At 42.6% G+C, this 23,424-nt stretch overlaps 1 protein-coding gene across 2 annotated transcripts in view; it reads left to right on the top strand.

Annotated features, from left to right (window-relative positions):
- The window catches only part of KIN (Kin17 DNA and RNA binding protein), a 236,145-nt gene that overhangs the window by 112,816 nt on the left and 99,905 nt on the right, over positions 1-23,424 (top strand). For both annotated transcript variants that reach the window (XM_078677075.1, XM_078677070.1), the window contains exon 8: positions 5,331-5,457. In XM_078677075.1, the coding sequence (XP_078533201.1) occupies positions 5,331-5,457 (127 nt within the window). The remainder of the gene's footprint in view (positions 1-5,330; positions 5,458-23,424) is intronic.

The raw sequence follows: 23,424 nt of genomic DNA on the forward strand, positions 1-23,424 counted from the left end.
AGGAGCTCAAGGAGAGCTAGCGGGCTGGCGAACGCCAACCTCTCTGCAAGCTTAATGGTAGTCAGTTCAGTTCACTTGGTCCCCATCCTCTTGTAGTAGTTGGAGCAATCGTGAATGTTTTTCGCGTCTTTCGACTTCGGTGGGCTTATTCAGTGTTTTCTGTCTCCGCCGAGAGGAGCGTTTGTGCCCAGATCCCCACCCGCGGGTTTCCAGGCTGGAAATCCGGAGGGCGCAGACTGTCAGAGAGCTTGGATGTCTGGCAGGTCACGGGTATCATCAAGGGTGCAAATCATCCGAACCTCCTCCTTCCATACAAACTGGAGGCGAAAGGGTTGGCCCCATTTGTATCGAATGTCCCGGACCCGTAGGAAGCTTGGTATGGGCTTGAGAGTTCTGTGGCTTTGTAGTGTAGTCTGAGACCGATCCTGATCAAGCCAAATCCTAAAGCCCTTGGACTCGATGATTTTCAGCTCCCATGCAGCAGCCATTATGGCTTTTTTCTGGTGTACTGGCCGGTCTCTTGACCTGGTGCGTGCGGTCTAGAATGATCTCCTGATCCTGCAAGGAGGGTGTCACATGTTTAAAGAGACGAGTCAAACTCTTCCAGGCTGCCGAGGATGGGCCGAGCCGGCACACCTTTGATGTGTATGTTGGAGCACTGGGATCTGTTCTCCAGATCTTCAATCTGTTATCACAGCTCTGAGTCTTGTAGCTCCTTGCGGTGTCCCCCAGTTCCCCCTCCCAGGCGTCCTGGTTTTGCACCATCAAAGTCATCCTTTGGTCTATACTGTTGACAGTGCCTTAATAGCTGAGGTGATTTTGCAATTGCGTCCTGCAAAATCATTGCGAAGGGAGCTAAACAGCTGCTCCAATAATGTGTTTGTTATTGTGGGCTCATCCCTGCAGCTGTCCTTGCCTCGGACCTTGTCGGCAGACATTCCTGGTTCCTCCACCTCTGGTAATGCATTAGGTTTTTTGCTCCCGACCTAGCGAAAATATATTTTTTGCAGAGATCTTTTTTCGACAAACGGCGAGAAGACATCCCGGCTTTGAACGGGTTCACCAGATATGAGGCTGTATAGTTATTAAGTGACACACCTCAGTTATGTGCCCCTCTTCCTGGTTCCCCGTGCCATCCTGTCCAGCTTGGTGGAGTTATAGGCCTCTGCTGAGTCACGCCAAACCTCTGCTCAGCGCCTCTGGTGTGAATTTTATTTTTTAAAACCTTTTTATTTGCTTTTTCATAGTACATACACATAACAAGCATATCAGCATTAATCATCACATCCCACCCCTCCTCCCCCCTCCCTCCATGATTCGACAATACCAACAAGACATTTTCTGCTGCCCCAGTTGATCTAGTCCCTGGCCCTCCCTTAGGATTTCACAAAAACTTGCAGTACCCTCTCTCTCGTCCCAACGAAGATACTGCCATGCTCTTGTCAGCTCATAGTCCCCCATCCAGGCCATGATATATACGCCATTTGCCCCACACTCTTCCAAACTTTTTAGGGCATCCCCGTGCCTTGTATGTGACTCTTTTGGCTGCCATGTATAGATCCATGCCTCTTCTCCATTCCTCCTGCTGCTGCAGCATGGCAACCCCCCCCATCTCCTTGCCACATCCCTCTTGGCCACCACAAGCGCCAGAACTAGAAAGATTATCAGTGGGCGGGGAGGTCTACATCTTTAGTCATTCCTAATAACAGTTTGGGGTCTAGTGGCAACGTGGCTTCTAGGACCTCCCCTAATTCTCTCAGGATCTCACCCCAGAAGACTTGAATTTCAGAGCAAGATCAAATGATATGGAAAAAATCTCCATCCTCCCTACCACAGCGCAGGCAGTTCGGGTCGCCAGCCCTTCCCATTTTATGCAGGCGCACTCGGTCAAAGTAGGTCCTATGGAGGATATTGTATTGGATTAGCCTTAAGCGGGATTTAATGGCCACCTCTCTTGGGTGCATCAGGACAGTGTCCCAATCCACCACGTCCATGTCCCCTAGGTCATTCTCCCAAGTTCTTTTTAGCTTTGCCAACCCATCCAAAGTTATCCCAGATTCTTTTAATGTTTTTTTCATAGGAGAGAGCCCTATCCAGTGTCATATATACCCCCAAATAAACAAACCCCACTCCTGTCATCTGCAGCCTTCCCGGTAGGCCTGCCCAATCCTCCCGACCCCCAGGATCATACAGAATCGACTTATGCCAATTTATACAGTATCCAGCCCTAGCCCCGTATCTATCCAATTCTGCTAAGAGAGCTTCTATCGTCATCGCAGGGTGTGTTATATACAGGAGGACATCGTACGCGTACAGCGATATCTTCTCCTCTGCCGTATCTGTCTGTCCTAATCGGAACCCCCCGAATGTCCCCATTTTGTCTAACCGCATTTGCCAAAACCTCAATCGTGAGGGCAAAGAGCAGGGGAGACAGGGGGCATCCCTGCCTAGTTCCCCGTCTCACGGAAAGTCATTTGATAGCATCCCATTGACCTTAACACGCGCCCTGGGGTCAGTGTAAAGCAACTTTACCCAATTCCGAAACTTGGGGCCAAAACGCAGTAATACCCCATCTAGGAACGGCCAGTGGACAGTGTCAAACGCTTTTTCTGCATCTAAAGACAGGAACAAATGAGGTTCTGTCCTCGAGCCCACCTCCTGAAGCCAATTTTGGGTCCTACGGAGATTCAATCTCGTGGCCCTATCGGGAAGAAAACCCATTTGGTCGAGGTGCACCAGTCCCGGTATCACCTTCCGGAGTCGGAGAGCAAGCATCGTCGCCAGAAGTTTCACCTCTACATTTAAAAGAGAAATGGGGCGATACGACGCACAGTCGTCTACCGGCTTACCCTCCTTATATATCGGTATTATGGTCGCCATACGGAGATCCAACGGTAACTCACTCTCCTGGGCCGCCTCCTCAAAGAGTCCCAGCATATGACGCAACAGCAAGGCCGCAGTCTTTTTAAAAAATTCTGCCGGGAATCCATTGGGGCCCGGAGACTTCCCCGCCCGGAGCTTAGCCAGGGCTATTCTAATTTCGTCTAACGTGAAGCCTCCCTCAAGTTCCCTCTGGTCCTCTTCTGCCAGTGCCGGGAGCTCAATATGCTCCATGTAGTGGAGAACATCTTCCTGTGTCCCCAAGTCCTTAGCCTCATAGAAAGTTTTGTAGTAGTCCGCAAAAGTCTCTATTTGTTCATCTGTTCTCATTAGGTTCCCCTTGGGATCCCTAACTTGCTCCACCCACCTGGCGTCCCTCTCCTTTCTGCTAAGACACGCCAAGAGCTTTCCTGACTTATCTCCCACCTCATACAAGTGATGTAGCGTCGCCAGTGCCTGCATCTTAGCCTGCCCCGTGACCAAGTCTCTATACTGGCGCTGCAAATCCTGTAGGCCTCTAAGGGTCCCTTCTGTCCTAGCGTGCAGATGCTCCCTTTCCAGAGTCAATATATGTTGCTCCAGTGCCCTTGCCTCCTCCTGCTGCTTCCTCTTTTCCCCCGCCATTCTATGCTGCGCCCTGTCCCGCATAACCGCCTTAAGGGCCTCCCAGAATACTATCTTCGAGGAGACTGAGCCCTCATTTTCAGCAACATAGACTTTCACGTCTGCCCGGAGGCCTTTTATAAATTCTGCATGTCCCAGGCCGTCAATCTCCAGAGCCTGCCTCTTTCTTTCCTACCCCCTATCACTGCTAGCAGGGGCAAGTGGTCCGATATACCTCTCGCCTGATACTCGGCAGTGTCCTGTATCGCTAGCGCCTGTCGTGCCACAAAGATATAATCCAGACGCGGTGAATTTTAATTTTAAAGGGAAACTTCAATATAATTTAAAAAGTCCACCCAGATCCACCCTGCTACCGAAGCATACAGCTTTCTCTGGGGACTACTACATCAGCAGATGTTGCATCACCCACAAATGGTTGTCACTTTTAAGTCCACTGTACCCTTATAGGCATTGGCAGTGATCACTGGAGTTTAAGAAATAACATCTCAAGTGTTAGTAAAGAAAGAATTGGCTGGAGATTGGCTGGAGAGTGGGGGTAACGAGTAGTGTGCTTTTTTTCCGAAGAAGTGTTGGCTGTGGTAGGAGTGGTGTTTGTCGTTTTAAGGAGACTTGAGAAGGACTTACGAATTGGTTACCAAGGGCCTTAGACCCCACCTACAGACCATACTTGGCCCTCATACAGGTCATCAGTGTGCAATATGTGTTGTGCAAAGGTGCTCTAAGCACACCATGCACTTGTATTAGTCAGTAGTCCATACTGATTTACCTGTCAAACATCATTTCGAGATTGATGTCAGACAGTGGATCCTCTTACTCACTGCTGGTCTCTCTTGCTTATGGCAATTATCGACTTTTCATCTGTGGATACTTATTTGCAATCAATTCCTGATTATTTCTCTCTGATCCCGCATTGATAAAAAATTGTATCTGGTGTACTTTAAACCTGACTTAATTAAACAAGCCATGATTACTCCTCTCCCAAACAATCTCTGCCCGGTCCCTGAATGCCCCTTGTTGGTAATGACCAACTCCAAAACTGAATCAGATCTCCCAGTTTATGGACATGTGCCAGTGTGATCTTAGATCGACATCCTGTAAACCATTCTTGAAGAACTGGACTAAGACAATTGTCATGTAACCTTCATACACAAATAAGGTTTAAATGAAGTTCACTACCTTTGTAATTCTTTATTTTAGAAATTGATCTAATATGGCTGAAACCATGGCCTAAAGCACAAATTGAGGTGGTGTTTGGTGTGTTTTAATTGAACAAGGCAAGCAGTCTGTGCAGTTTTAAAGCTGGGTACAGAACCAGTGACTCCACTCTCCACTTCAGAATGAAAGTGACGGGAACTCAGAAATTCCTTGTGCATGAAACCTTAAAATAAGGAGAATCCCTATAACGTTATTTTTTTCTTGGTTTCTCTTCTGGGGCAACTGCAAGAGTTTAGACACCTATGCTTTTAGTTTTTTCTGTCCATGATGTGTATAAAAAAGACTGCTGCCTAGTGGCAACTGCTCTTGTTCGTTAACCTTGCCAGCCTTTTAATGTTTAGAACCAATGAAGAGATGAATATGGAAAATGGAGCAGGTGTGTAATTCATTTATAATAATTCTGAACTTTTTGTAAGTTCTTGTTTAATTAGTATACACTTTAGAGTTGGTTTCGTTACTCTGTTTTGATCGTTATCATCAATGAAGACAATTCTAATGTAGTGCAAGTAGGAATCCCATTTCAGGCCCTTCCTTGTCACATGGTGTGTTCGTGCTTGAAGTGTTGCGCTATAGTATACTGTAGTTTCAACATCCTAAACGTTTCCCAACAGTTCTCTTGGACCAAGTGCACTGAAGACAATAGGGGGAGCTGGATCTGTGAAACGGAAGGAATCCTCTCACAGCTCATCACAAGCGAAGGAGAAAAAGAAAAAATCTGCGCTTGATGAGATCATGGAGGTATAGTTATTTTCCACAGAATTGTGTGAAATGCACTCCCAGCATGTGCACAGTCAAACTTCTGTTTGTGAGTATTTGGCAAATTTACACAGTGATTGTTTTTTGTCAAGCCTCACACATTTTATTCAATTACTTATGAAGTACATTACATTTATGTTTTTCTTTAATTTGTACGAACATTGCCTTCTGTTTTTCTCTGAACAGATTTTCTATTTTTAGGATGGGGTTCTCATAAACATTTCTTTTTTTTCTCATCAGTCTGGTGCAATTGTTTTCTTACATTTTCACGTTGGTTTAACATGATATATGACGTATCCTGCGATTAACCTCCCCTTTTAAAAACTTGCATTTGCTTACACAATAGCAAAGCATAATCTGTAATCAGATGTGTTCTAAGTGATATTTTGCTCCTTAAATTCTGCTGCTGCAAAAAAAGAAATCTGTATCAGCATGGTCTCTGTTTAGAAAACATATTGGAATGCTTTGTTTATATAGATTCTATATAGTTGTATTTGTCTTCAGCATTTTGAGTTTGCAACCTGTATTGTAAAGATTGACATGAATTGCATATTTCAGCGATCTAGTGGTTGTTTGGAAAAGTACAGCTTGCTTTTCTAACACAACAGTGGTTGTGGTTGGCATAGGCACATAATATGAAGACCTCTTTGACATCCACCAGTTCTCCGAAATACTTAGCTGGGTGACACTATATGTAGATTGAATTCTGCTGTTACATGGTAGCTTTAAGGAGATAATTTGCAGGATCTTTGGAATGGACTATGGTGGAGGACCAGCCTTTGAGGTGGAACTTGGGTTTGTGTTTTGGGAATTCTACAGCATTCGAGGTATATGAAAATGTTTTCAATTGTTGGTAAATATTGGCTCCCACATGCTGGTTTGTTTGCAGTTATGAAACAACTGTTTGCCCTGGATGTGGCAAGTGTTTACTGCATAAACCTGTGTAAGTGTGACCAGTGGCTTATCGCTGGACCACCAGTGCTTGGAGATCAGCTTTAGGAAAGCTGACAGCTACAACACTTAATTATTTGAAGCAGAAACGTTGAGAACTGTTTGTCATGTCCTCCTAATCGTTTTTGGAGCGTGATACCCTTTATGAAACATCCAACCTTGAATATTATGGAGACGGGAGACAGAAGAACTTTTAGAAAATGAGCCACATGCAATTCCATATAAGGTGAATGGATCTGTGGTGCGAGTAATGAAAGCCATTACTGCTGTGCCCAAAGCTGAGCACCCCATGTCCAAACCAGGGAGCACCTTGAAGTTGAACAGCAAGACAATATTGAGCTAAGAGATCAATAGGACACAGGGCTAAGAACATACCGCTAGGGTCATCAAAGTTGAGGGACCATTCTGCCATAAATCTCAGAAGCTTTAATACTCAAAAGAGGATAAGAATTAATGGAATTGGAACACATTTCAATTGGAACTCCTTACGATGTCAAAGTCACAACCGCTATCTGCGCTGTACGTACAGATTCACAAGAACATACTTTTAACAGCTCCAAAATTACAGTAGACCATGGATTTGGAACCAAATTTTTTGATGTTGAGCGACTATAAGAAAAATCTTAAATTGAACAGTTCTTAGATACGTATGTCCACACTGTCTTTGATCAAAGTGGCGATCCCCAAATGTGCTGTTTAAAACTGGGTGATTGATTGAATGCTTGAATTAGTCAGTCACTGGCGATCACTAGTGGGTGCGTTCTAGTGCATAGTTTTTCTCCTACCGTACCACTCTATAGAAAGGCTGGTTTGCAGAAGGCTAGTTTCTATCTGATGTTGCATGAAGTTGCTGAGATTAATTCCAGCATTCCTTCCATATTTTTGAGGGGTTTCCTTAGTGCAACAAGTATGACCAGACACTATGACTCACTGTGCCACTGGAGCAAAATTACACTAGACCGATCTCAACCTAGTAGGCTGAAACTAATCTGGGGTTGCTTATTTCCTTTTTCAGAAGGTACATTGCAGTTCGGGCTGGGCTCTATCTATTCAAGCAGGACCAGGGCTGATTTGCATATAGCTTCTTCCTGTGTGAAGTAGCCAAAAACTATGGGTGGAATGTGGTTTGAGTAATTATAAGTGGCTTAGATTAATTCAAGCATTCTGCCTATCTGAAAATAAATACAGAACGCTGCGGCCCGTCTGCTCACGAACCTTCCTTCGAGAGTGTCAGCAAAACCAGCCCTCAAGGCCTTGCACTGGCTCCCTGTTCGCCAAAGGGTGGAATTCAAAGCCATGTGTACAACACACAAACTTATCAACGGATCTGGCCCTACTATCCTCAGCAGCCTGGTCACCCCCTACAAAGCATCCGTATCCCTCCGTTCAGACAGTGAGCACCTGGCCAACGTCCCCAAATTCAAAAGGACCCGCACCGGAGGCCGACGATTCTCGGTGCAAGCGGCCGCGAGATGGAACTCCCTCCCACGCACCCTCAGACTGGAAGCCAGCTACCTGACCTTTCGCAAAAAACTGAAAACGCACCTATTCCCGAAATAACTGTTCCTCCTCCCTCCCTCTCCTTACAGGATAAACATTCTCCTTACAGCGCGGGGATGCCCTTGGGTCACCAGGCGCTATACAAATCGCTAAAATAAAATAAAAATAAATAAAATCTGTTTTTTTTAATTTCCCTTAGGTGTGCTGCTAGGCACCGAAACATGCTGTGCCCGTTTTGGTGCAGACATGGGTGTCCTCAAACTTTGAGACTGAAAGAGGACAAAATTACTTTTGAGGAACAACTCCAATTCGAATCGCATCCGAATATTAGACCTTGGTATCAATAGAGCTCGAAATAAATAATTCAAAACAAAGAATTCAGTCGCTGTATGACGTTCAGTGGTATATAAAATCCCAGTGAAATGTCTGCAGGTGTAGAGGATGATGAATCTTATCTATCTGAGATATTTTAATTATGGGTGAAATGGTGAGCATATGTGAAACATTGATCTGCCTACAATCTCATACTAGCCAAAGCTGATTTGGATCACACTTGCATGTATACTGCATTTTGTGTCTTGAAATGTTCATACTAAATTGGAACAAGGAAGGAAGAAAGACTTTGTGGGTTGTTGTAATCGATGAAACCGAGAAGGAATATAAATCAGCAACTCATTACATATACACTTCTGGTGATCTTGATGCTGATTCTGCAATTACTACAAACACCAGGAAATGCTCAGAGCAAGAAATTAGAAGCTATTTGTAAAATGATGACTGCCACTTCTTATGAATATAGTAAATTCTACCAAATGTTTAGCATGGTTTGATTGCACCCCATGGGGCAAAATACAGAGGATAATGCAATATCCTCCACAGGAACATCACAAAGAGTCCAGAGGAGACTGTCGGGAGGGTCCTTATTCATTCAAAATTAAGAATTCCATGGACCAGGAAAATACATAAGCCAAGGTGCTCTCAATGGAAAAGGTTCTTAGGCGACTTGTATTACAATAGGTATCTGGTTTTAGTCAGAAGGTACTGCAGCATGTATAGAATGTAATTTGCTAGCTTTACATCATTTGGGGTCATATGTATCATGCCCAAATGCGTTCTCGAATTTCGGCGTTTGCGAACGTATTTTTGCAAAATGGTATGTATCATACAAATCTGCATGAAAAATAAGGAATAGCAAAATTTGCGATTCCTTTTTTTGCGATTGCATTTAAGGAATCGCAAATTTTGCAATTCCTTAAATGCAATGTAAGAAGCCAAAAAAAATTGCTAAATGGCCTTAAGGAATTGCAAATTACCACCAACTTCTAGTTGGTGGTAAGTTGCGAATTCCTTGAAAAATGCACATTTTTGCATTTTCAAAGTGCCATGTGACGCACATACATGTCCTTAGGGCATGTATGTGCACCACATGTGCACCTATGCTTATTTCAGGGGTGCAACAGGGTGTCCTTTGGACACCCCTGCACCCTTGAAATTATTCACAATTTGCGATTAGCAAATTGCGAATCGCAAATTGAGAAAAAAAATCCCATTCCTTCCTATGGGCCTCCTGGCCCATAGAAATGAATGGGAAAGTATTCCTTAATTGCGAAATCGCAATTAAGGAATATCAAGAAATCGCTAAATAAATGCGATTTTCTTGATACATACCAATTTGCGATTCTGAAATAGCGATTTCTTAATCGCTATTACAGAATCGCAAATTGGTTCCTTGATACATATGGCCCTTGGTGATAAAGTAGGTGAAGTTCTAGAAAATCGTTTCAAGAAGAACACAGCCTCCTGTCCTTAAGGTTGAATTCAAGCAGCCCTTCAAGGTGTGGCAGTCGTTCCTTGCCAAAACTATTGATAAAAAGCCCGCTGTTTCAAAGCCATTAGACCAGATTAGAAAAGTTGTGTACCAGAGGGACATACACGTCTGTCACCTAATCGAGAAGGACATACACCCCACTCAAGGAGAATAAGAAGGACAAAAATCATATTTAACAGACAGCAGTTAACCAATGTTGCACACTGTACAGAGGTTTTTAGATGTATTTCTCGGTCATTGTATTTTTCTTTCTGGTAACATATTCCTTTGCATGGTTTGAGATGCACAGAATATTTTGGAGTGGTATTGCAATTGCGGTGCATTCTCTCTGTCACGTAAGCAGGATTCGAAGAGCTACTGTTATGGCATTTAGAATCCAGTACGAGAGGTGTCCAGATGGGATCCGTGCTATGATTATTTAATTTAAAAAAATCCCTTTATCTTGTATCTAAAGTCTCCACGTCTTTGTACCTGTATTAGACTGGACAATAAACATAGCCCTTAAAACAAAGGGTGACTAGTACAGGAGCACTTTTCACTATTTTTAAATATTTTGGAGTTATGTTGACACGGGTAGCAATAAAAGACATGCCATGGGCAAGGAGTAAATTCTAAGTCTTTTGTAATCTCAAAAAAGGATGTATCATTGAGACCAGTTTTGGATCTCTGACCTATAAGTAGATGGATAGGAGCTCAGAACGTTTGCATGGCTATACTTCAAAGCATATTTCTCTCAGGGCAGGTGACTTCGTGCTTACAATAGACAGCACGGACTTCCTTGTACTATAGATAGCACTAACTTCCTTGTACTAACAAAGCAAAAAAAATACATATATCTTAAAAATGTTCAAAAACTCCAAAGGAAAGGAGAGTCACCCTTCACTGCCAAAAGGCACAGAGTAGTGTACAAATTCCCTCATCACGTTGAACCCTCTAATAGCCCATCCGAAGCATATGGAAATACTCTAAAAGGTATTTACATGTATAAGTGATCTCAGTCACATTCTCTGTCCTTTTAAATGTTTTCATTTATTTTCAACAATGGCATTCATCTATACTCTACACATATACAATTCTATCCTATTCTATTCACATGGATTTCTAAAGCTTATGGCTACCAAAAAAGGCTTCCCAGCGCTATAACAACCAGATATCCTCAAATGAATCTGTAACTAGAACAGTAAAGTTTTCAGTAATTTCCGGAAAGCTACTTCCGTTCATAAGTTCAAAGGGAGTGCATTCCACAGTTAGGGTACTGAAAAGGCAAAGGACCTATCACCACTCCTGGTTCTCTTTATCCTTAGGACTGCAAGAAGTTAAGTGTTGGACCACAAAAGTCTTGCAAAGTTATATGGAGTGTGAAGTTTTTGAATCATTTTAGGACCTCTTTTATGTATCGCTTTATAATCCATGTACAATACTTTGAAGGGTATTCTCGTAAGTACCGGCAGCCAATGAAGGCTTGTTAGGGCAGCAGTGGCAGTTGATGCTTGGGAATCTTTAATAGTATCGGTGCTGCGACGTTCTGAACAACTTTAGGATTTTTGGGAAACCGGCTTCGGGCTGCCTTGATAAAAAGAATTCCAAAAATCAAGTCTGGAGAACACCAAGCCCTTGTATTTTTAGTCTGTGATGTCTCTGGTGGCTATCTAATCAATTTTTCAAGGGCTTTTAATATGCCAAAATAAGTGGATTCTAATTTTTTTGGTTTGTGTCTCCATTGTCTATTTATCATCAATCCAAAAGCCAAGGCTTTTGATGTCGGATTTGGAGGGTGGTGTGCACCAAATGAGAAAGGCCAGTTAAGTTCCATCCATCTCAAAGGGTTTTTCCCACCACCAACATGTCAGATTTTTACCGTTAAGCTTGAGGCTGCTTGTTGCCATCCGCTCCATAAATCATTAAGGCAAGTTTTGAGTGGAGTGGGGTGTATTTATTGCTTCTTGGGGAAGCGAAATGACAATCCAGAGTCTCGTCAGCAAATTATATAGAAATGAAACTGTAATTATTTATGATTTCTGCCAGTTCGCTAACATACAAATTGAACAACGTTGGACTTAATAAGGACCCTTGTGAAGCCACAGTTGAGAAAATAGATGTTGGAACGAGTAGTTACCTTGCAGACAAGAAATGTTCTGTTAGACAGAAATTAAATTACAATGAAAATCTCAAGCAAAGTTTAAAGAAGCATTTACAATACACTGTCTCGCCTTTGCAAAAGTTAGAGCTATTCGCATTGTAAATGACAACATTTTTATTTATGTGTTGGTTTTGAAAATCGATAAATAAATGGCATTGTCATTTACAATGCCAATAGCTTAATCTCTCGCAAATGCGAGACCTATTGCATTTGCACACACACACATATACACGCACACACACACATATACACGCACACACACACGCACACACGCATAGACAGCCACACACGCATAGACAGCCACACACGCATAGACAGCCACACACGCATAGACAGCCACACACGCATAGACAGCCACACACGCATAGACAGCCACACACGCATAGACAGCCACACACGCATAGACAGCCACACACGCATAGACAGCCACACACGCATAGACAGCCACACACGCATAGACAGCCACACACGCATACACAGCCACACACGCATACACAGCCACACACACACCCAAAGAGCCACACACACCCAAAGAGCCACACACACCCAAAGAGCCACACACACCCACAGAGACACACACACACAGAGACACACACACACAGAGACACACACACACCATAATTCCAAGAGCCAATGTAGTTAAAAAATGACTTGTGAAGAAGCATCTGGGGCACCCTGGAGGCGCTGACAGCTCATTTGCTTACATGCGCCCAGGGCTCCATCACTGGCTGCTGAGGTAAACACCCTGCGTCACGAGGCCACCAGAGACCTAAACCAGTGCCCAACGCCCACAGCTTAATTGGGTCCAAATAACAAATACATGTATGGAACTACGCCTGGAGAATTTCACTTCCTGGTTAAATTTTATGAATTTCTGACACTGACAAAACTGTACCTTATTACGCCTGGAAGCCAACAACAGTTGGAACTTTCCATGTATTCTCCAAGAAAGGTTTTTGAATTTTGTTTTCGGCATTGTCATTGCTTTTTCGACAGTGCACAGCTGTAAGAAGGGTACTGTTACACATTATAAAATGCAAGAACCTTCATGAAAAGGCAACACTTTTTAAAATGTTTTTTTCTACTTGAAGAAAAGATTTTTTAACGTGGAGAACCTTTGCACCCATGTAACGCTTGAGTGGGTTGTTACCCTTACCACCCGGAACAGAGCCAAGTCAGGGACTTCTTCTCCGGCTACTCTGCAGTTCAGCAAGAGCCAGACTGTGTTCCTGGGTCATAAAGGATCCCGCCTACTTATGCCTTAATCCAAGTGGAGCCCGAGGTCAAGCTGTTTTTTGGACGGCAGTTCATTCACTCCTTGACGATGACACACTGATGCTGAGGAAATTACTAATGCAGCTAGACTGCTTCTTTGGAGTAACTGCGCAGTGTAAACTTGAGCAGATGTCAGGTCGACTTACGCCTTGGCCCCAATCAAGGCGTGAAGAGGTGCAGTCATCAGGAAAGAAGTTCAAACCTTGTCCTTGTGTGCAGTTGGATTCGGGAAATGTCAAAGCAGTTTTTTCCCAGACACGTGAAAAGCCCTTTAACAGCTGAGGTGCTGCCCATACTTCCCTTCTATTGCTCCTTGTTAATTATTAATAATGTTGTCCATAGGCTACGCACTAAAGTTATTTTGTATTGAGAGTCGCCACTGGGGAGTCTGAACAGGGAAAGGCAACGAAAATAGCACTTTGCAAAATTCAAGATAAAAAAAAAAAAATTGCAGAGGAAACTCTGAACTTTGTTACATCCCAGCCCATTTAGCCTTCCCTAACAACAAGCACTCAGGTGCGCCTTACAGTCATGTACACTAAAACATCCACTTAATTGATGTAAGATTTCCCCGATGGTCCCGGGGTCAAATCTGTGCGGGTCCACTCTGCCTTTCATTCTTCCGATATAGATTAAATGAGTACTACCGATTTAGGTCACAGAAAAAACATCCGATATTGGAGTACGAGACCCGTTGAGGTATCTACAAATCCTGGGGTTTACATAGAGTTTCTGTCTGAAACGCAGATTCCCGAGAGCTGTCAGGTATATATAATTGCATGTTCAGACAGCAACTCCCTGGGAAAGTACATTTTGAGATAAACGACTTTCGTCTCGAGATTCTGTCTAGCGCAACCAAGTTCCATGCGCTGATTTTCAACACAGGCAGACTTCCCTTCTCATGATTTTAAGTGGGCGGGCATTATGTGACTGAACATTAAGTAGAATGTGAGGGAATATTTCTCGACCAGCTGCTGGCCATGACTGAGATCTATGATTACAAGATCAATGATCCGAGTCACTTCGAAAAATCGCCATTCAGCAAACGCCAATGCTCCACGGATTCACATTTTCTTTAAAAATGTAATTGTTCATTTTCATGTTAATGGTCTGACACTGGGGAGGGGTCACCTGTCCCACCTAAAGGTAGCCAGAGAGTGGATCGAACACACATGACTTGCCGAGGATCACACCCATTTAGTAAACGTGGACCTTAGGGTAGGAGTTTTTTCTGTTTCGGTGTTTCCACACATGGGCAACTCTCACTCAGCAAACCAGACTCCCTCCCTTTAATGTCAGATGACTTCATATCTTCATCTTTCCGCCCTCTGCTTCTGTAGTGTAGTTCCTATTATCCCAATAGGCTCTGCGCATTGGAATAATACCTTCAATAGTATAGGCCTAGACCAGACGTTAACTAGGTCTACTACTGTCGATATTAGACTTAAAGTTTTGGGTTTGCCAGCTAGCTCAGAGTTCACTAGAAACTTTCTCGAATAGGCAAGGAGGAGTTGAACCTCCCTGGATAGACAAGAAGGGATTTAGTTTCTGACAACCATAGAACATGACAACTTTGCTCTCCCCTAATCAAGAGTGTATCTCGAGAGTCGTGTGAAAACAAAAGGCAATTTATTTTACTCAGTCAGTACGTGCATTCTTAGTCTCATCAGATTGTAGAGAAAAGGAAGAGACGGGCGTGTTCAATAAAAGATGTTATTTATTGATCAGTCTCTTTTCTCATACAAGAGAAATGGATCGATATTATTGCAATACTTATGGTTAAGTAAAGTGCATACATTAAAAGCAGAAGTATAAAATAATACTGTAAAAACATTGATATGGTTTCTAAGCCATATGAAGGTTTAAAATGAATAAGATATATTACATACACATATACATTTGACTAATCGTACTCAACTGGTGTTTCTAACTACGCCTACCCCGTGTACCTGACCTAAGTCTAATGCGTGGGCGGGAATAGAAAGTTACAGTTTAAGTTAAGTTTATTTTGCCAAGTGACTGACTAAAGAATTCTCTGTGAGGGGTTATTCAGTTCTGTACCTGGAATCTAGGATGGATGAGGGATGGTATCTCTCGTCTCTGGTCTCGATATTCCAGGCTGCCTGCGAGGGCTACCCGGAAGCGCCGGAGCTGGATTTGTCGGCAGGAGAAAGCAGCGTCTCGTTCTCGGCGCGTCAGGAAAGGCGGGGCTGCGCCAGCGGGGTCTGCTCTGCTCTGGGCTTCGGCAAGTCTGGCTGCTCCGATCTCGTCACCACCGCGTGTGTTTGCATAGGGCAATATCGGTAATATTTATACCTTTAAGGTGCCGAGTTTGACGTAAGGATGGACATAGATACGTCAATAAGGATGTCATACGACCAGTTCGTTAGCACATTCTTTTGCTGAAGTTCTCGGTGAAATCAAAACAATGGCCGCAGGGTTTTTCCCAGGTTGTCATAGGTTTGATTTGTTTTGAGAACTCCGTATGCCTTATCAGGGGCTGGAGGAATATCGCTTGTCTAATTAGATGGCAAGCGTTATGACCTAATCAGATAACACGCTCCTGTGCCGTAGTGTGGCTTTATCAGATAACGGTTCCTGCATCATGGGGGTTTTCTGCCTCATGGGATGGCTGCTAGTTAACTTGTTAGTTTGTTAACCAGAATAGGGTCAGGGATAGGGGGATCGATACAGAACCTATAGGAATACATCACACCCACTCCACGCCAACTATGGACATATTTACTAATCTATGCATAGTAAAACATACTGTAGAGTATCGTGTATACCTTACCACCCCAAAATACATAAATGCATTTTGAAATTATCAAAGATACGGAAAAAACAGTCATATGTAATATATGCACTCAAGCTGTAGAATAATGCTAAAGTAATCACGCATATCTATACATTATCACTAATTCGTATACGAGAATTTACACATGAAATGGCTCTTAATACAGAAAAAAGTTTCGAGACCATTCCATCACAGAATAAAATAATTATGAACATACCAGCGGGCAGCTAATGTCTATAAAGTATCTAAAAGTAGAAATCTTAGTTCTCTAAGAATAGTTCTTACTTTAAGCAGAAAATAAGTGTCCCGAAAAATTCGTAAAAATATTTTGGGGCTGCTGAAAAAAATTTTGCTTTCCGTGAACTGGAGGGAAAATTGTTCATGGTATTTTGCTATTCTAGTTGAAGGCCAAATTCAGGGAACGCTGTGTACGAGCTTGCTCAAAAGTCTCTATTTCTGCTCTGGTGAGAACATCATATCATTTAGACTCTCGAAAAAGTTGTCAACAGCTTCCTGGGAGAGTTCCACTAACTCGGAAATAGGTGTAACCATGCATTCGTGCGCATGATTGTCTCCATTGACATTTTGATTTGGATTGCTGACAGAAGGTCGTACCTGATCGATGCTGCTTTCATTTTGAACCTCACTACCCCTTAATCGTAGTGGTGAAGCTTCCACGAATGCCGTCATCAGGATTGGTAGCCGTTGAGGGCAGCACAAAGCATGAGCCTTTGTTGGACTCAACAATGTTTCTGCATCCATTGGCGCATCCGATTGTAGCGTCAGACAGGTGTCTAACACGCATTCTTCTCCGCATAGCAGGCACCTTAATACAGGTAAAACACATCGATGCCACATTGGTCGAAATGAAAGAAACCAAGTCATGTTCAGGTCTCTAAGCCGGGGTAGTCCCAGGATTTTTGATATCCGGTCCCGGTATCCAATGGCTAGGATTGTTTCTTCCCTTGTCGCAGGTGTTTTGTCTGTGACATGGTTTGCCATAACGAAATATAAGGACTAGGAATAGGATTCCTGCAATTAGTCCTAAAATGAGGGGAAGTCCGCCAAAAATCGAATGGACGAAATCTGGAAAAATACCCAGTATGGCTTTGAATGGTGTTAATGCCATGGAAAATACTGTCTTAAATACTTTCGAGACTCCACCGGTGTCAGAAATATTTAAGATTTCATTCAGGATTTCTGCGAAATGTATGGGGGAATTAGTCGATACAAAATACAAATAATAGTGGAGGGTCAAAAGAGCGAATTTCAAAGAAAACGACTATGTGAGAGAACCAGTGGCAATAGTCCACTAATCAGGGTACATCATTCGTGGTTGTTGAAAAATACCCATCAGTAGCTCTTCCTTGGCGCCCTTTTCATCATGTGGGTTCCTTCTAACCATGAAGGATGGTATTTTGGTATGGTCAATATTGACAGCATAAGGACCAGTGATGGTATGACTGGGTCACAGGGAGCTACTGAAAAGCAGTGCGAGGGGGTGTGGTAAAGTGCAAAAAGTGCAGGGTAGTGATATATAAAATTAGATAACTATGAGGAAAAATTATTTATTGCAGACCTCAGAGTTTCTAAGAGTTAAAAGAGAGCGAAATTGGTAGTTTCACCTAATAGCTACCAACAGGTTGGTTGACATGTTTCAGCAGAATTTCGGATCACAGAGGTATCCACTGCATTCCTCAGGACCTGTATCGCTACTGCTAGTGTTGTGTTAGAAGAATTAAAAAGGAAAAATTTCACCTGGGTACTAGTGAAGAATCATTCTCCGAAGCCCAAGCCAGGGCATATTGGCCTATTTTGACCCGCAAAAGCACCAGAAAAAGCTGTGATTAAGTGTGAAGTCAGCTGTCGCTGACGTGTCTTTGTATGTCTTTCTTTTTACATTAGAGCGGTGCTTCAATTACCTGCGCTGTGAGCCAGGTGAGGCAGTACTCTCCTGCACAATATGGTAAGTGAGAGTCCTACTACATATCATATCAAGGTATTGTGGTTATATGTAGGAATAAAAGTACTACTAAGAGGATTGCATTATAGTTTCTCTTTATAGATATGGTATACCATGAAAGTGTTTTGGATACCGTAGATATACTAATTATATGTTTTTCCTTTGTTCTCGACTGTTTGTTCTACACCGGATTTCTCAGCTGGGAGAATGATTCTTCACTAGTACCCAGGTGAAATTTTTCCTTTTTAATTCTTCTAACACAACACTAGCAGTAGCGATACAGGTCCTGAGGAATGCAGTGGATACCTCTGTGATCCGAAATTCTGCTGAAACATGTCGACCAACCTGTTGGTAGCTATTAGGTGAAACTACCAATTTCGCTCTCTTTTAACTCTTAGAAACTCTGAGGTCTGCAATAAATAATTTTTCCTCATAGTTATCTAATTTTATATATCACTACCTGCACTTTTTGCACTTTACCACACCCCCTCGCACTGCTTTTCAGTAGCTCCCTGTGACCCAGTCATACCATCACTGGTCCTTATGCTGTCAATATTGACCATACCAAAATACCATCCTTCATGGTTAGAAGGAACCCACATGATGAAAAGGGCGCCAAGGAAGAGCTACTGATGGGTATTTTTCAACAACCACGAATGATGTACCCTGATTAGTGGACTATTGCCACTGGTTCTCTCACATAGTCGTTTTCTTTGAAATTCGCTCTTTTGACCCTCCACTATTATTTGTATTTTGTTCAGTTACCCCCGGGGAGTATAGTGTTGAGTGGTCATTAAAAATAATCCCTGAGACCCAAAACTACCCTTGTTTAATTAAAGGAATTAGTCGATAACAATGAATGTATCTCTGCAGTCGTCCTTGCGACTAGGAGATCATAGGTTTCTTTTGATGACGTGAGCCTTGTCGGCGTCTGAAGAAGCACTGTTTTCATTCTGCTTAAAGTATCTATTCGAATAGAAGTAATTTTCAAGTTGGGCCATGCCCTTGCCTCCCTGTCTGGAAAGGAGCTGGGGAACAATAAGCGTCCACAGCACTTGACCTTCGCAGTCGTAGTTACGAGATAAGGAGTCCCGGGCATAAGACTACAGCATCTGCGGTCCACAATTAGAATGTAACTCCCATTATAGAGTCTTTGAAAGAATGGTTCTATCTCTGTAGCAGGTGTGCCTAGCTGGTGACATGAAAGGTTATTTGAGTTCCCTTCACAGGCTCCATGCAAACTAATTCCGTTACATAGAAGTGTACCGCTTAGTGACATCGCACAATTATCGCCACTAAGGAACACTTTCTGTCCTTTATTACTGACACATGCATGTGAATAGGGCAGGTTCCATGTTGTTTTAATGTACCCTTTTCCCAATTTTTCGTACATGCCAGCCTGTATATATTTTTGGCAGTATTGAAACCTGAAGGTTGAGATTGGAATATTAATTATCCCATGTATTATCCATTCACTGACAGGTCGTTCTGACATTGTCACTGGTAATCTTTCGAGTTTCTCAATGCTCAGGATTGTATAATCAGCACCCTTCTGGGCCATACTGATTTGTTTATCAGTAAGGTTAAAGATATTGAAAAGTGACGTTGTGTTGATTAAACGCCAAGGCACATAGCCTGAACACAGATTTTGTAACGTCCAGCCAAGCTGTACAATAGAACGCAATTGAGACTGACCGTGTTGTAACAACAGTAAGTCTTGCGATATTATGTCGATTGCTGAAGACACAATGCTGTCCAGAGAAAAAATTCTGGAGGACAGTCATTAACCCATTGTCCACTACAGAAAGTGATTTTTCCAAATTAATACGGTCAATTTCCCGTATTCTTTCTGCTGTCTCAATTTCAGTAACCTTCCAGGCCTCGTTGTATGTTGCATATACAGAGGCTGCTATGAAACGTTTCTGACCCTGTTTGTGCGGTCCCATAATGAAATCACGCAAGTCAGCACCATCAGTAAGTAAAGTTAGGTGTTGCTTAATTTCTGCCAGTGTGGAAGTCTGTAGCCATTGAAGGCATAATTTGCCCACACTGTAGGTGGTTATTATTCCTGGGTGTTGTCTTTGGGAATATCTAGGGTCTGGCCTGGTCATTTTGAACCCCTGTGTTTTGTTCAGGAATCTGTCTTGACAGTTATTAGTATCTGTGGGCCAGATCAACCACTGTTTCCAATCAGGATGTGTTCTGTTTTGGTTTAATACATAATTTACGTCTATCTCTTCGTCTGTGGAGCTATTGCTGTTCAATGTTGGTTTTGGAATAGACGGTTTATTTAAGTCTTTGATTTTGGCTAAGCCAAGACAGGTAGTTTGTTGAACAGTGTCATTTAAAAATATAATTTGTTCTGGGATCATGCAGGCTCTAAACAAAGATTCTATACCCTGTACTTGCCATTCTTTTGTGCCCCAAACACTTTTCAATTCAACATTTTTGTCCCAATAATCAAAACCAAAAGTATTCATTTGTTCAAAGAATGAGTCTGAATATATCAATTTTGTGTTGGTTATCATGGTCTTTGTCCCTGTCTTATTTGACAATTTGAAATAAAATGTTTCAGCATTACTTATGTTAAAACCTGAAAAGTATGAATATTTGTCGTAAACGGTTCTTGAGCTTCCTTTTGGAGGGGTTGCACAATGTTCCCATTGATTATAATTTAAAACATTTCTAGGTTACGCAGATCTATGTAGAAAATGGTTACCATAGTGGTTATAACAGTACATACTATCATAATTTGTCGAACCCTGCAAATAATCATGTTTGGTAAATTTAGCAGACATCACTAAGTCAGACATCATATTGTTTATACTTTCAAAGTCCCAATCATCAGCAAATGTGCTTGGTTTTACGAAGTCACTCAATGAGATTTTAATTTGGTGTGGATATTTCAGGATTTCAACCGGACCATAGATTTCGTAGTCAGTGTTGTCCCATGCTACCCCACCCGGTATAGGATTGGCTGTGAAGTTGACTGAAGAAAGTTCTCTTTTCTCGACGTGTGAAGATGTGTGTGGTTTGAGGATCAAGTTGATTTTCTGACTTGCTGTGTCCATTTTAGCATATTTTCCCTCAATGAAGCGTCCCAAAGTTAGTATCATGATGAGCCAAAGTATGAGGATAAATGCACCAAAACCCACCCAAAATTCAATCCATGGAGAAATCAGATATGTTTCTTTCAGTTGTTTCAAAAGTTCTTTAGCTTTATCTTTAAAGGTTTTTGTTGATGGCTGTGTTTTTGATTCAGTGAAGTCCTCGGAGGAATCATCGAAGTTTATGAAGTAGCCGGATGCAGTTCTGTCAATTGTTCCAATTGCTTCAGGATTACTGTTTCTTGCATAGTCGTTTGTTACTTCATTATAGGTTGGTGTGTCTCTGCTAAATGTTTTTATTTGGGTGTTCAGAGGTCTAAGTTCCATTGCATTGTTGCATAGTCCTTGTCGTTCTTCTTTAGGCGTTTCGAATGTGATTAGCCTCTTTGTTAGGACCTCTGTACTGGTAGCAAACCTTGGTGTTCTGCTACTTATGGGGAGTCCACTTGGCCTACTATTTGTTATCGGCCACATGATTGTGGTTTTACCAGGTCGATGGATACAACTCGGTTCTCCTTTTTACCAGCAAGCGGCGGTAGTACAACTGATCTTGTCCCGTTGACAGACAAGACAGGAACTGCTTTTCTGTAAGAAGGCCCAAATTCCTTCTTTACCGCGATCTTTTCTCTGACTAGATCCCCGACTTTTGGAATCCAGACAGGTCTTGCTGGGACAGGTGGTGGTTCTTCAGTGGTTGTTGGCTGCTGTTTCAACTTTATGTTGCTCAGGTCTTTTCTTGTTTCGTTTAAGTCCTGTAAAATAGCCAAACGATCTTTGATATCAAAGCTTTTTTCCTTTACCACTGAAGTCTGACTGTCAAGGTCAGAGATTAACATCCTAGTTCCAAATAATAATTCGTACGGACTGAATCCCTTCAGAGAATTTCTTGGCAGGTTATTTAGACTACGTTGGACACTTATTAGATGTTTGACCCACCCAGCTCCCGAACCTAATATCCTTTCCGTTATAGATTGCTTTATGCCTTGGTTTTTTCTTTACACCATCCCGTATCCCTCAGGAAGGAAGTGAGAAGATTCCCTCTGTGCTATGCTCATTTGGCCATGTTTCCCCTCAGGCTGGAGGGCTCGAGTGAAAACAATGGTCAAACGTAGCATGCTCTTAGCGTATATGCCATTTAGACTCGCAAATCTTTGTATAACAGTCCAGACGTCAGCCGAGTGCTGGTGATCTACATTATAAGTGGAAACTAGCCTGTATTTGTTAATCGCAAGCCTTGCTTTTTACTGTTGATTTTTTCTGGAGTGAAATAACACGGTATTACACCGTTTCTCTCACCACTGCGATTCCTGTTGCAGTTTGGGCACTTTTTTACAAACATGGTGTGATGCAGGCTCATGCCTGGCCACCAGTACCTTGATTGTAATTCTTCCAGAGAATCTTTTAGTTTGAGGTGTCTGAGACCCTCGCCCATATGTGCGTCTGCGATTAACAAGTTTCTCCTGTCCATGTTTGGAATCACTCTATCCCCCACTCCAGGGATTCGAGCAAAAGGGACGGAGTTTGCATCGATTATGTATGTATAATTGAGTGGATAGTTGATCGGTAGCGCTGAGGAGTCACCTTTTGATGACGTTATCACTGCCAGCACTGTTTCACCGTCAATATACTTCACTGTACGCTTTTTTCGAGCTACGGAAGCCGATTTAGATGCTACCGCTGTGGCTGTTTCAGCTAATGAATTCCCTGCAACGTGAACGCCATCACGCTGATGACTCAGTGAGTGTGTCACGTGAGTCTTTGGTAGTTCTTTTTGTAAAAGAGCTATTTGTTCCCAGAGCAGTTTCTGCTTTATTGTTGCACTTGTGTCATCTTTGTAACCGTTTTGAATCCATGTCTGCAAATCGTTGTTATATGATTTGACGCAGTAATATGAATCGGACACTATAAGTGTCGGGAATTCGCGATCCGCATTATCTAGCGCCATTTTCAATGCTATTATTTCAGTCTGTTGTTCTGAATTAGTTTCTACTGAGTGTGTTTTTGTTAATAGAGGTTTTAGTTTACCTCCGCGCCACACTTCTTTTGTAATCTCACAATTGGGGTTGTATGCTTGTTCTCCCCAAACGGAGGGTTGAGCATGTCCGTCTGTATAGATTACACAAGCGTATTGTCGTAAGGTTCTAGAGGCAGAATTTCGGTCGGCGGAGGACATTCAAATTCATATTGGAGAAATTCTTGTGTTTTTAAGTTAGGATCAAATTCGTATGCCACGTCTGTTGCAGCAAGAGAATTAGCCCATTGTATCCATCTCGGATGGAGCGCTTTAGCATTTGGAATGCTTGCCTTTGTTACCGCCTCTAGGGCTGGTATCGGTGTCACGATTATTATTCGTTTACCTTGTGCCAGGGCTCGTTCTTTTGCTATAGC

The sequence above is a fragment of the Lissotriton helveticus genome, chromosome 1_1, assembly GCF_964261635.1.
Source record: "Lissotriton helveticus chromosome 1_1, aLisHel1.1, whole genome shotgun sequence".
NCBI lineage: Eukaryota > Metazoa > Chordata > Amphibia > Caudata > Salamandridae > Lissotriton > Lissotriton helveticus.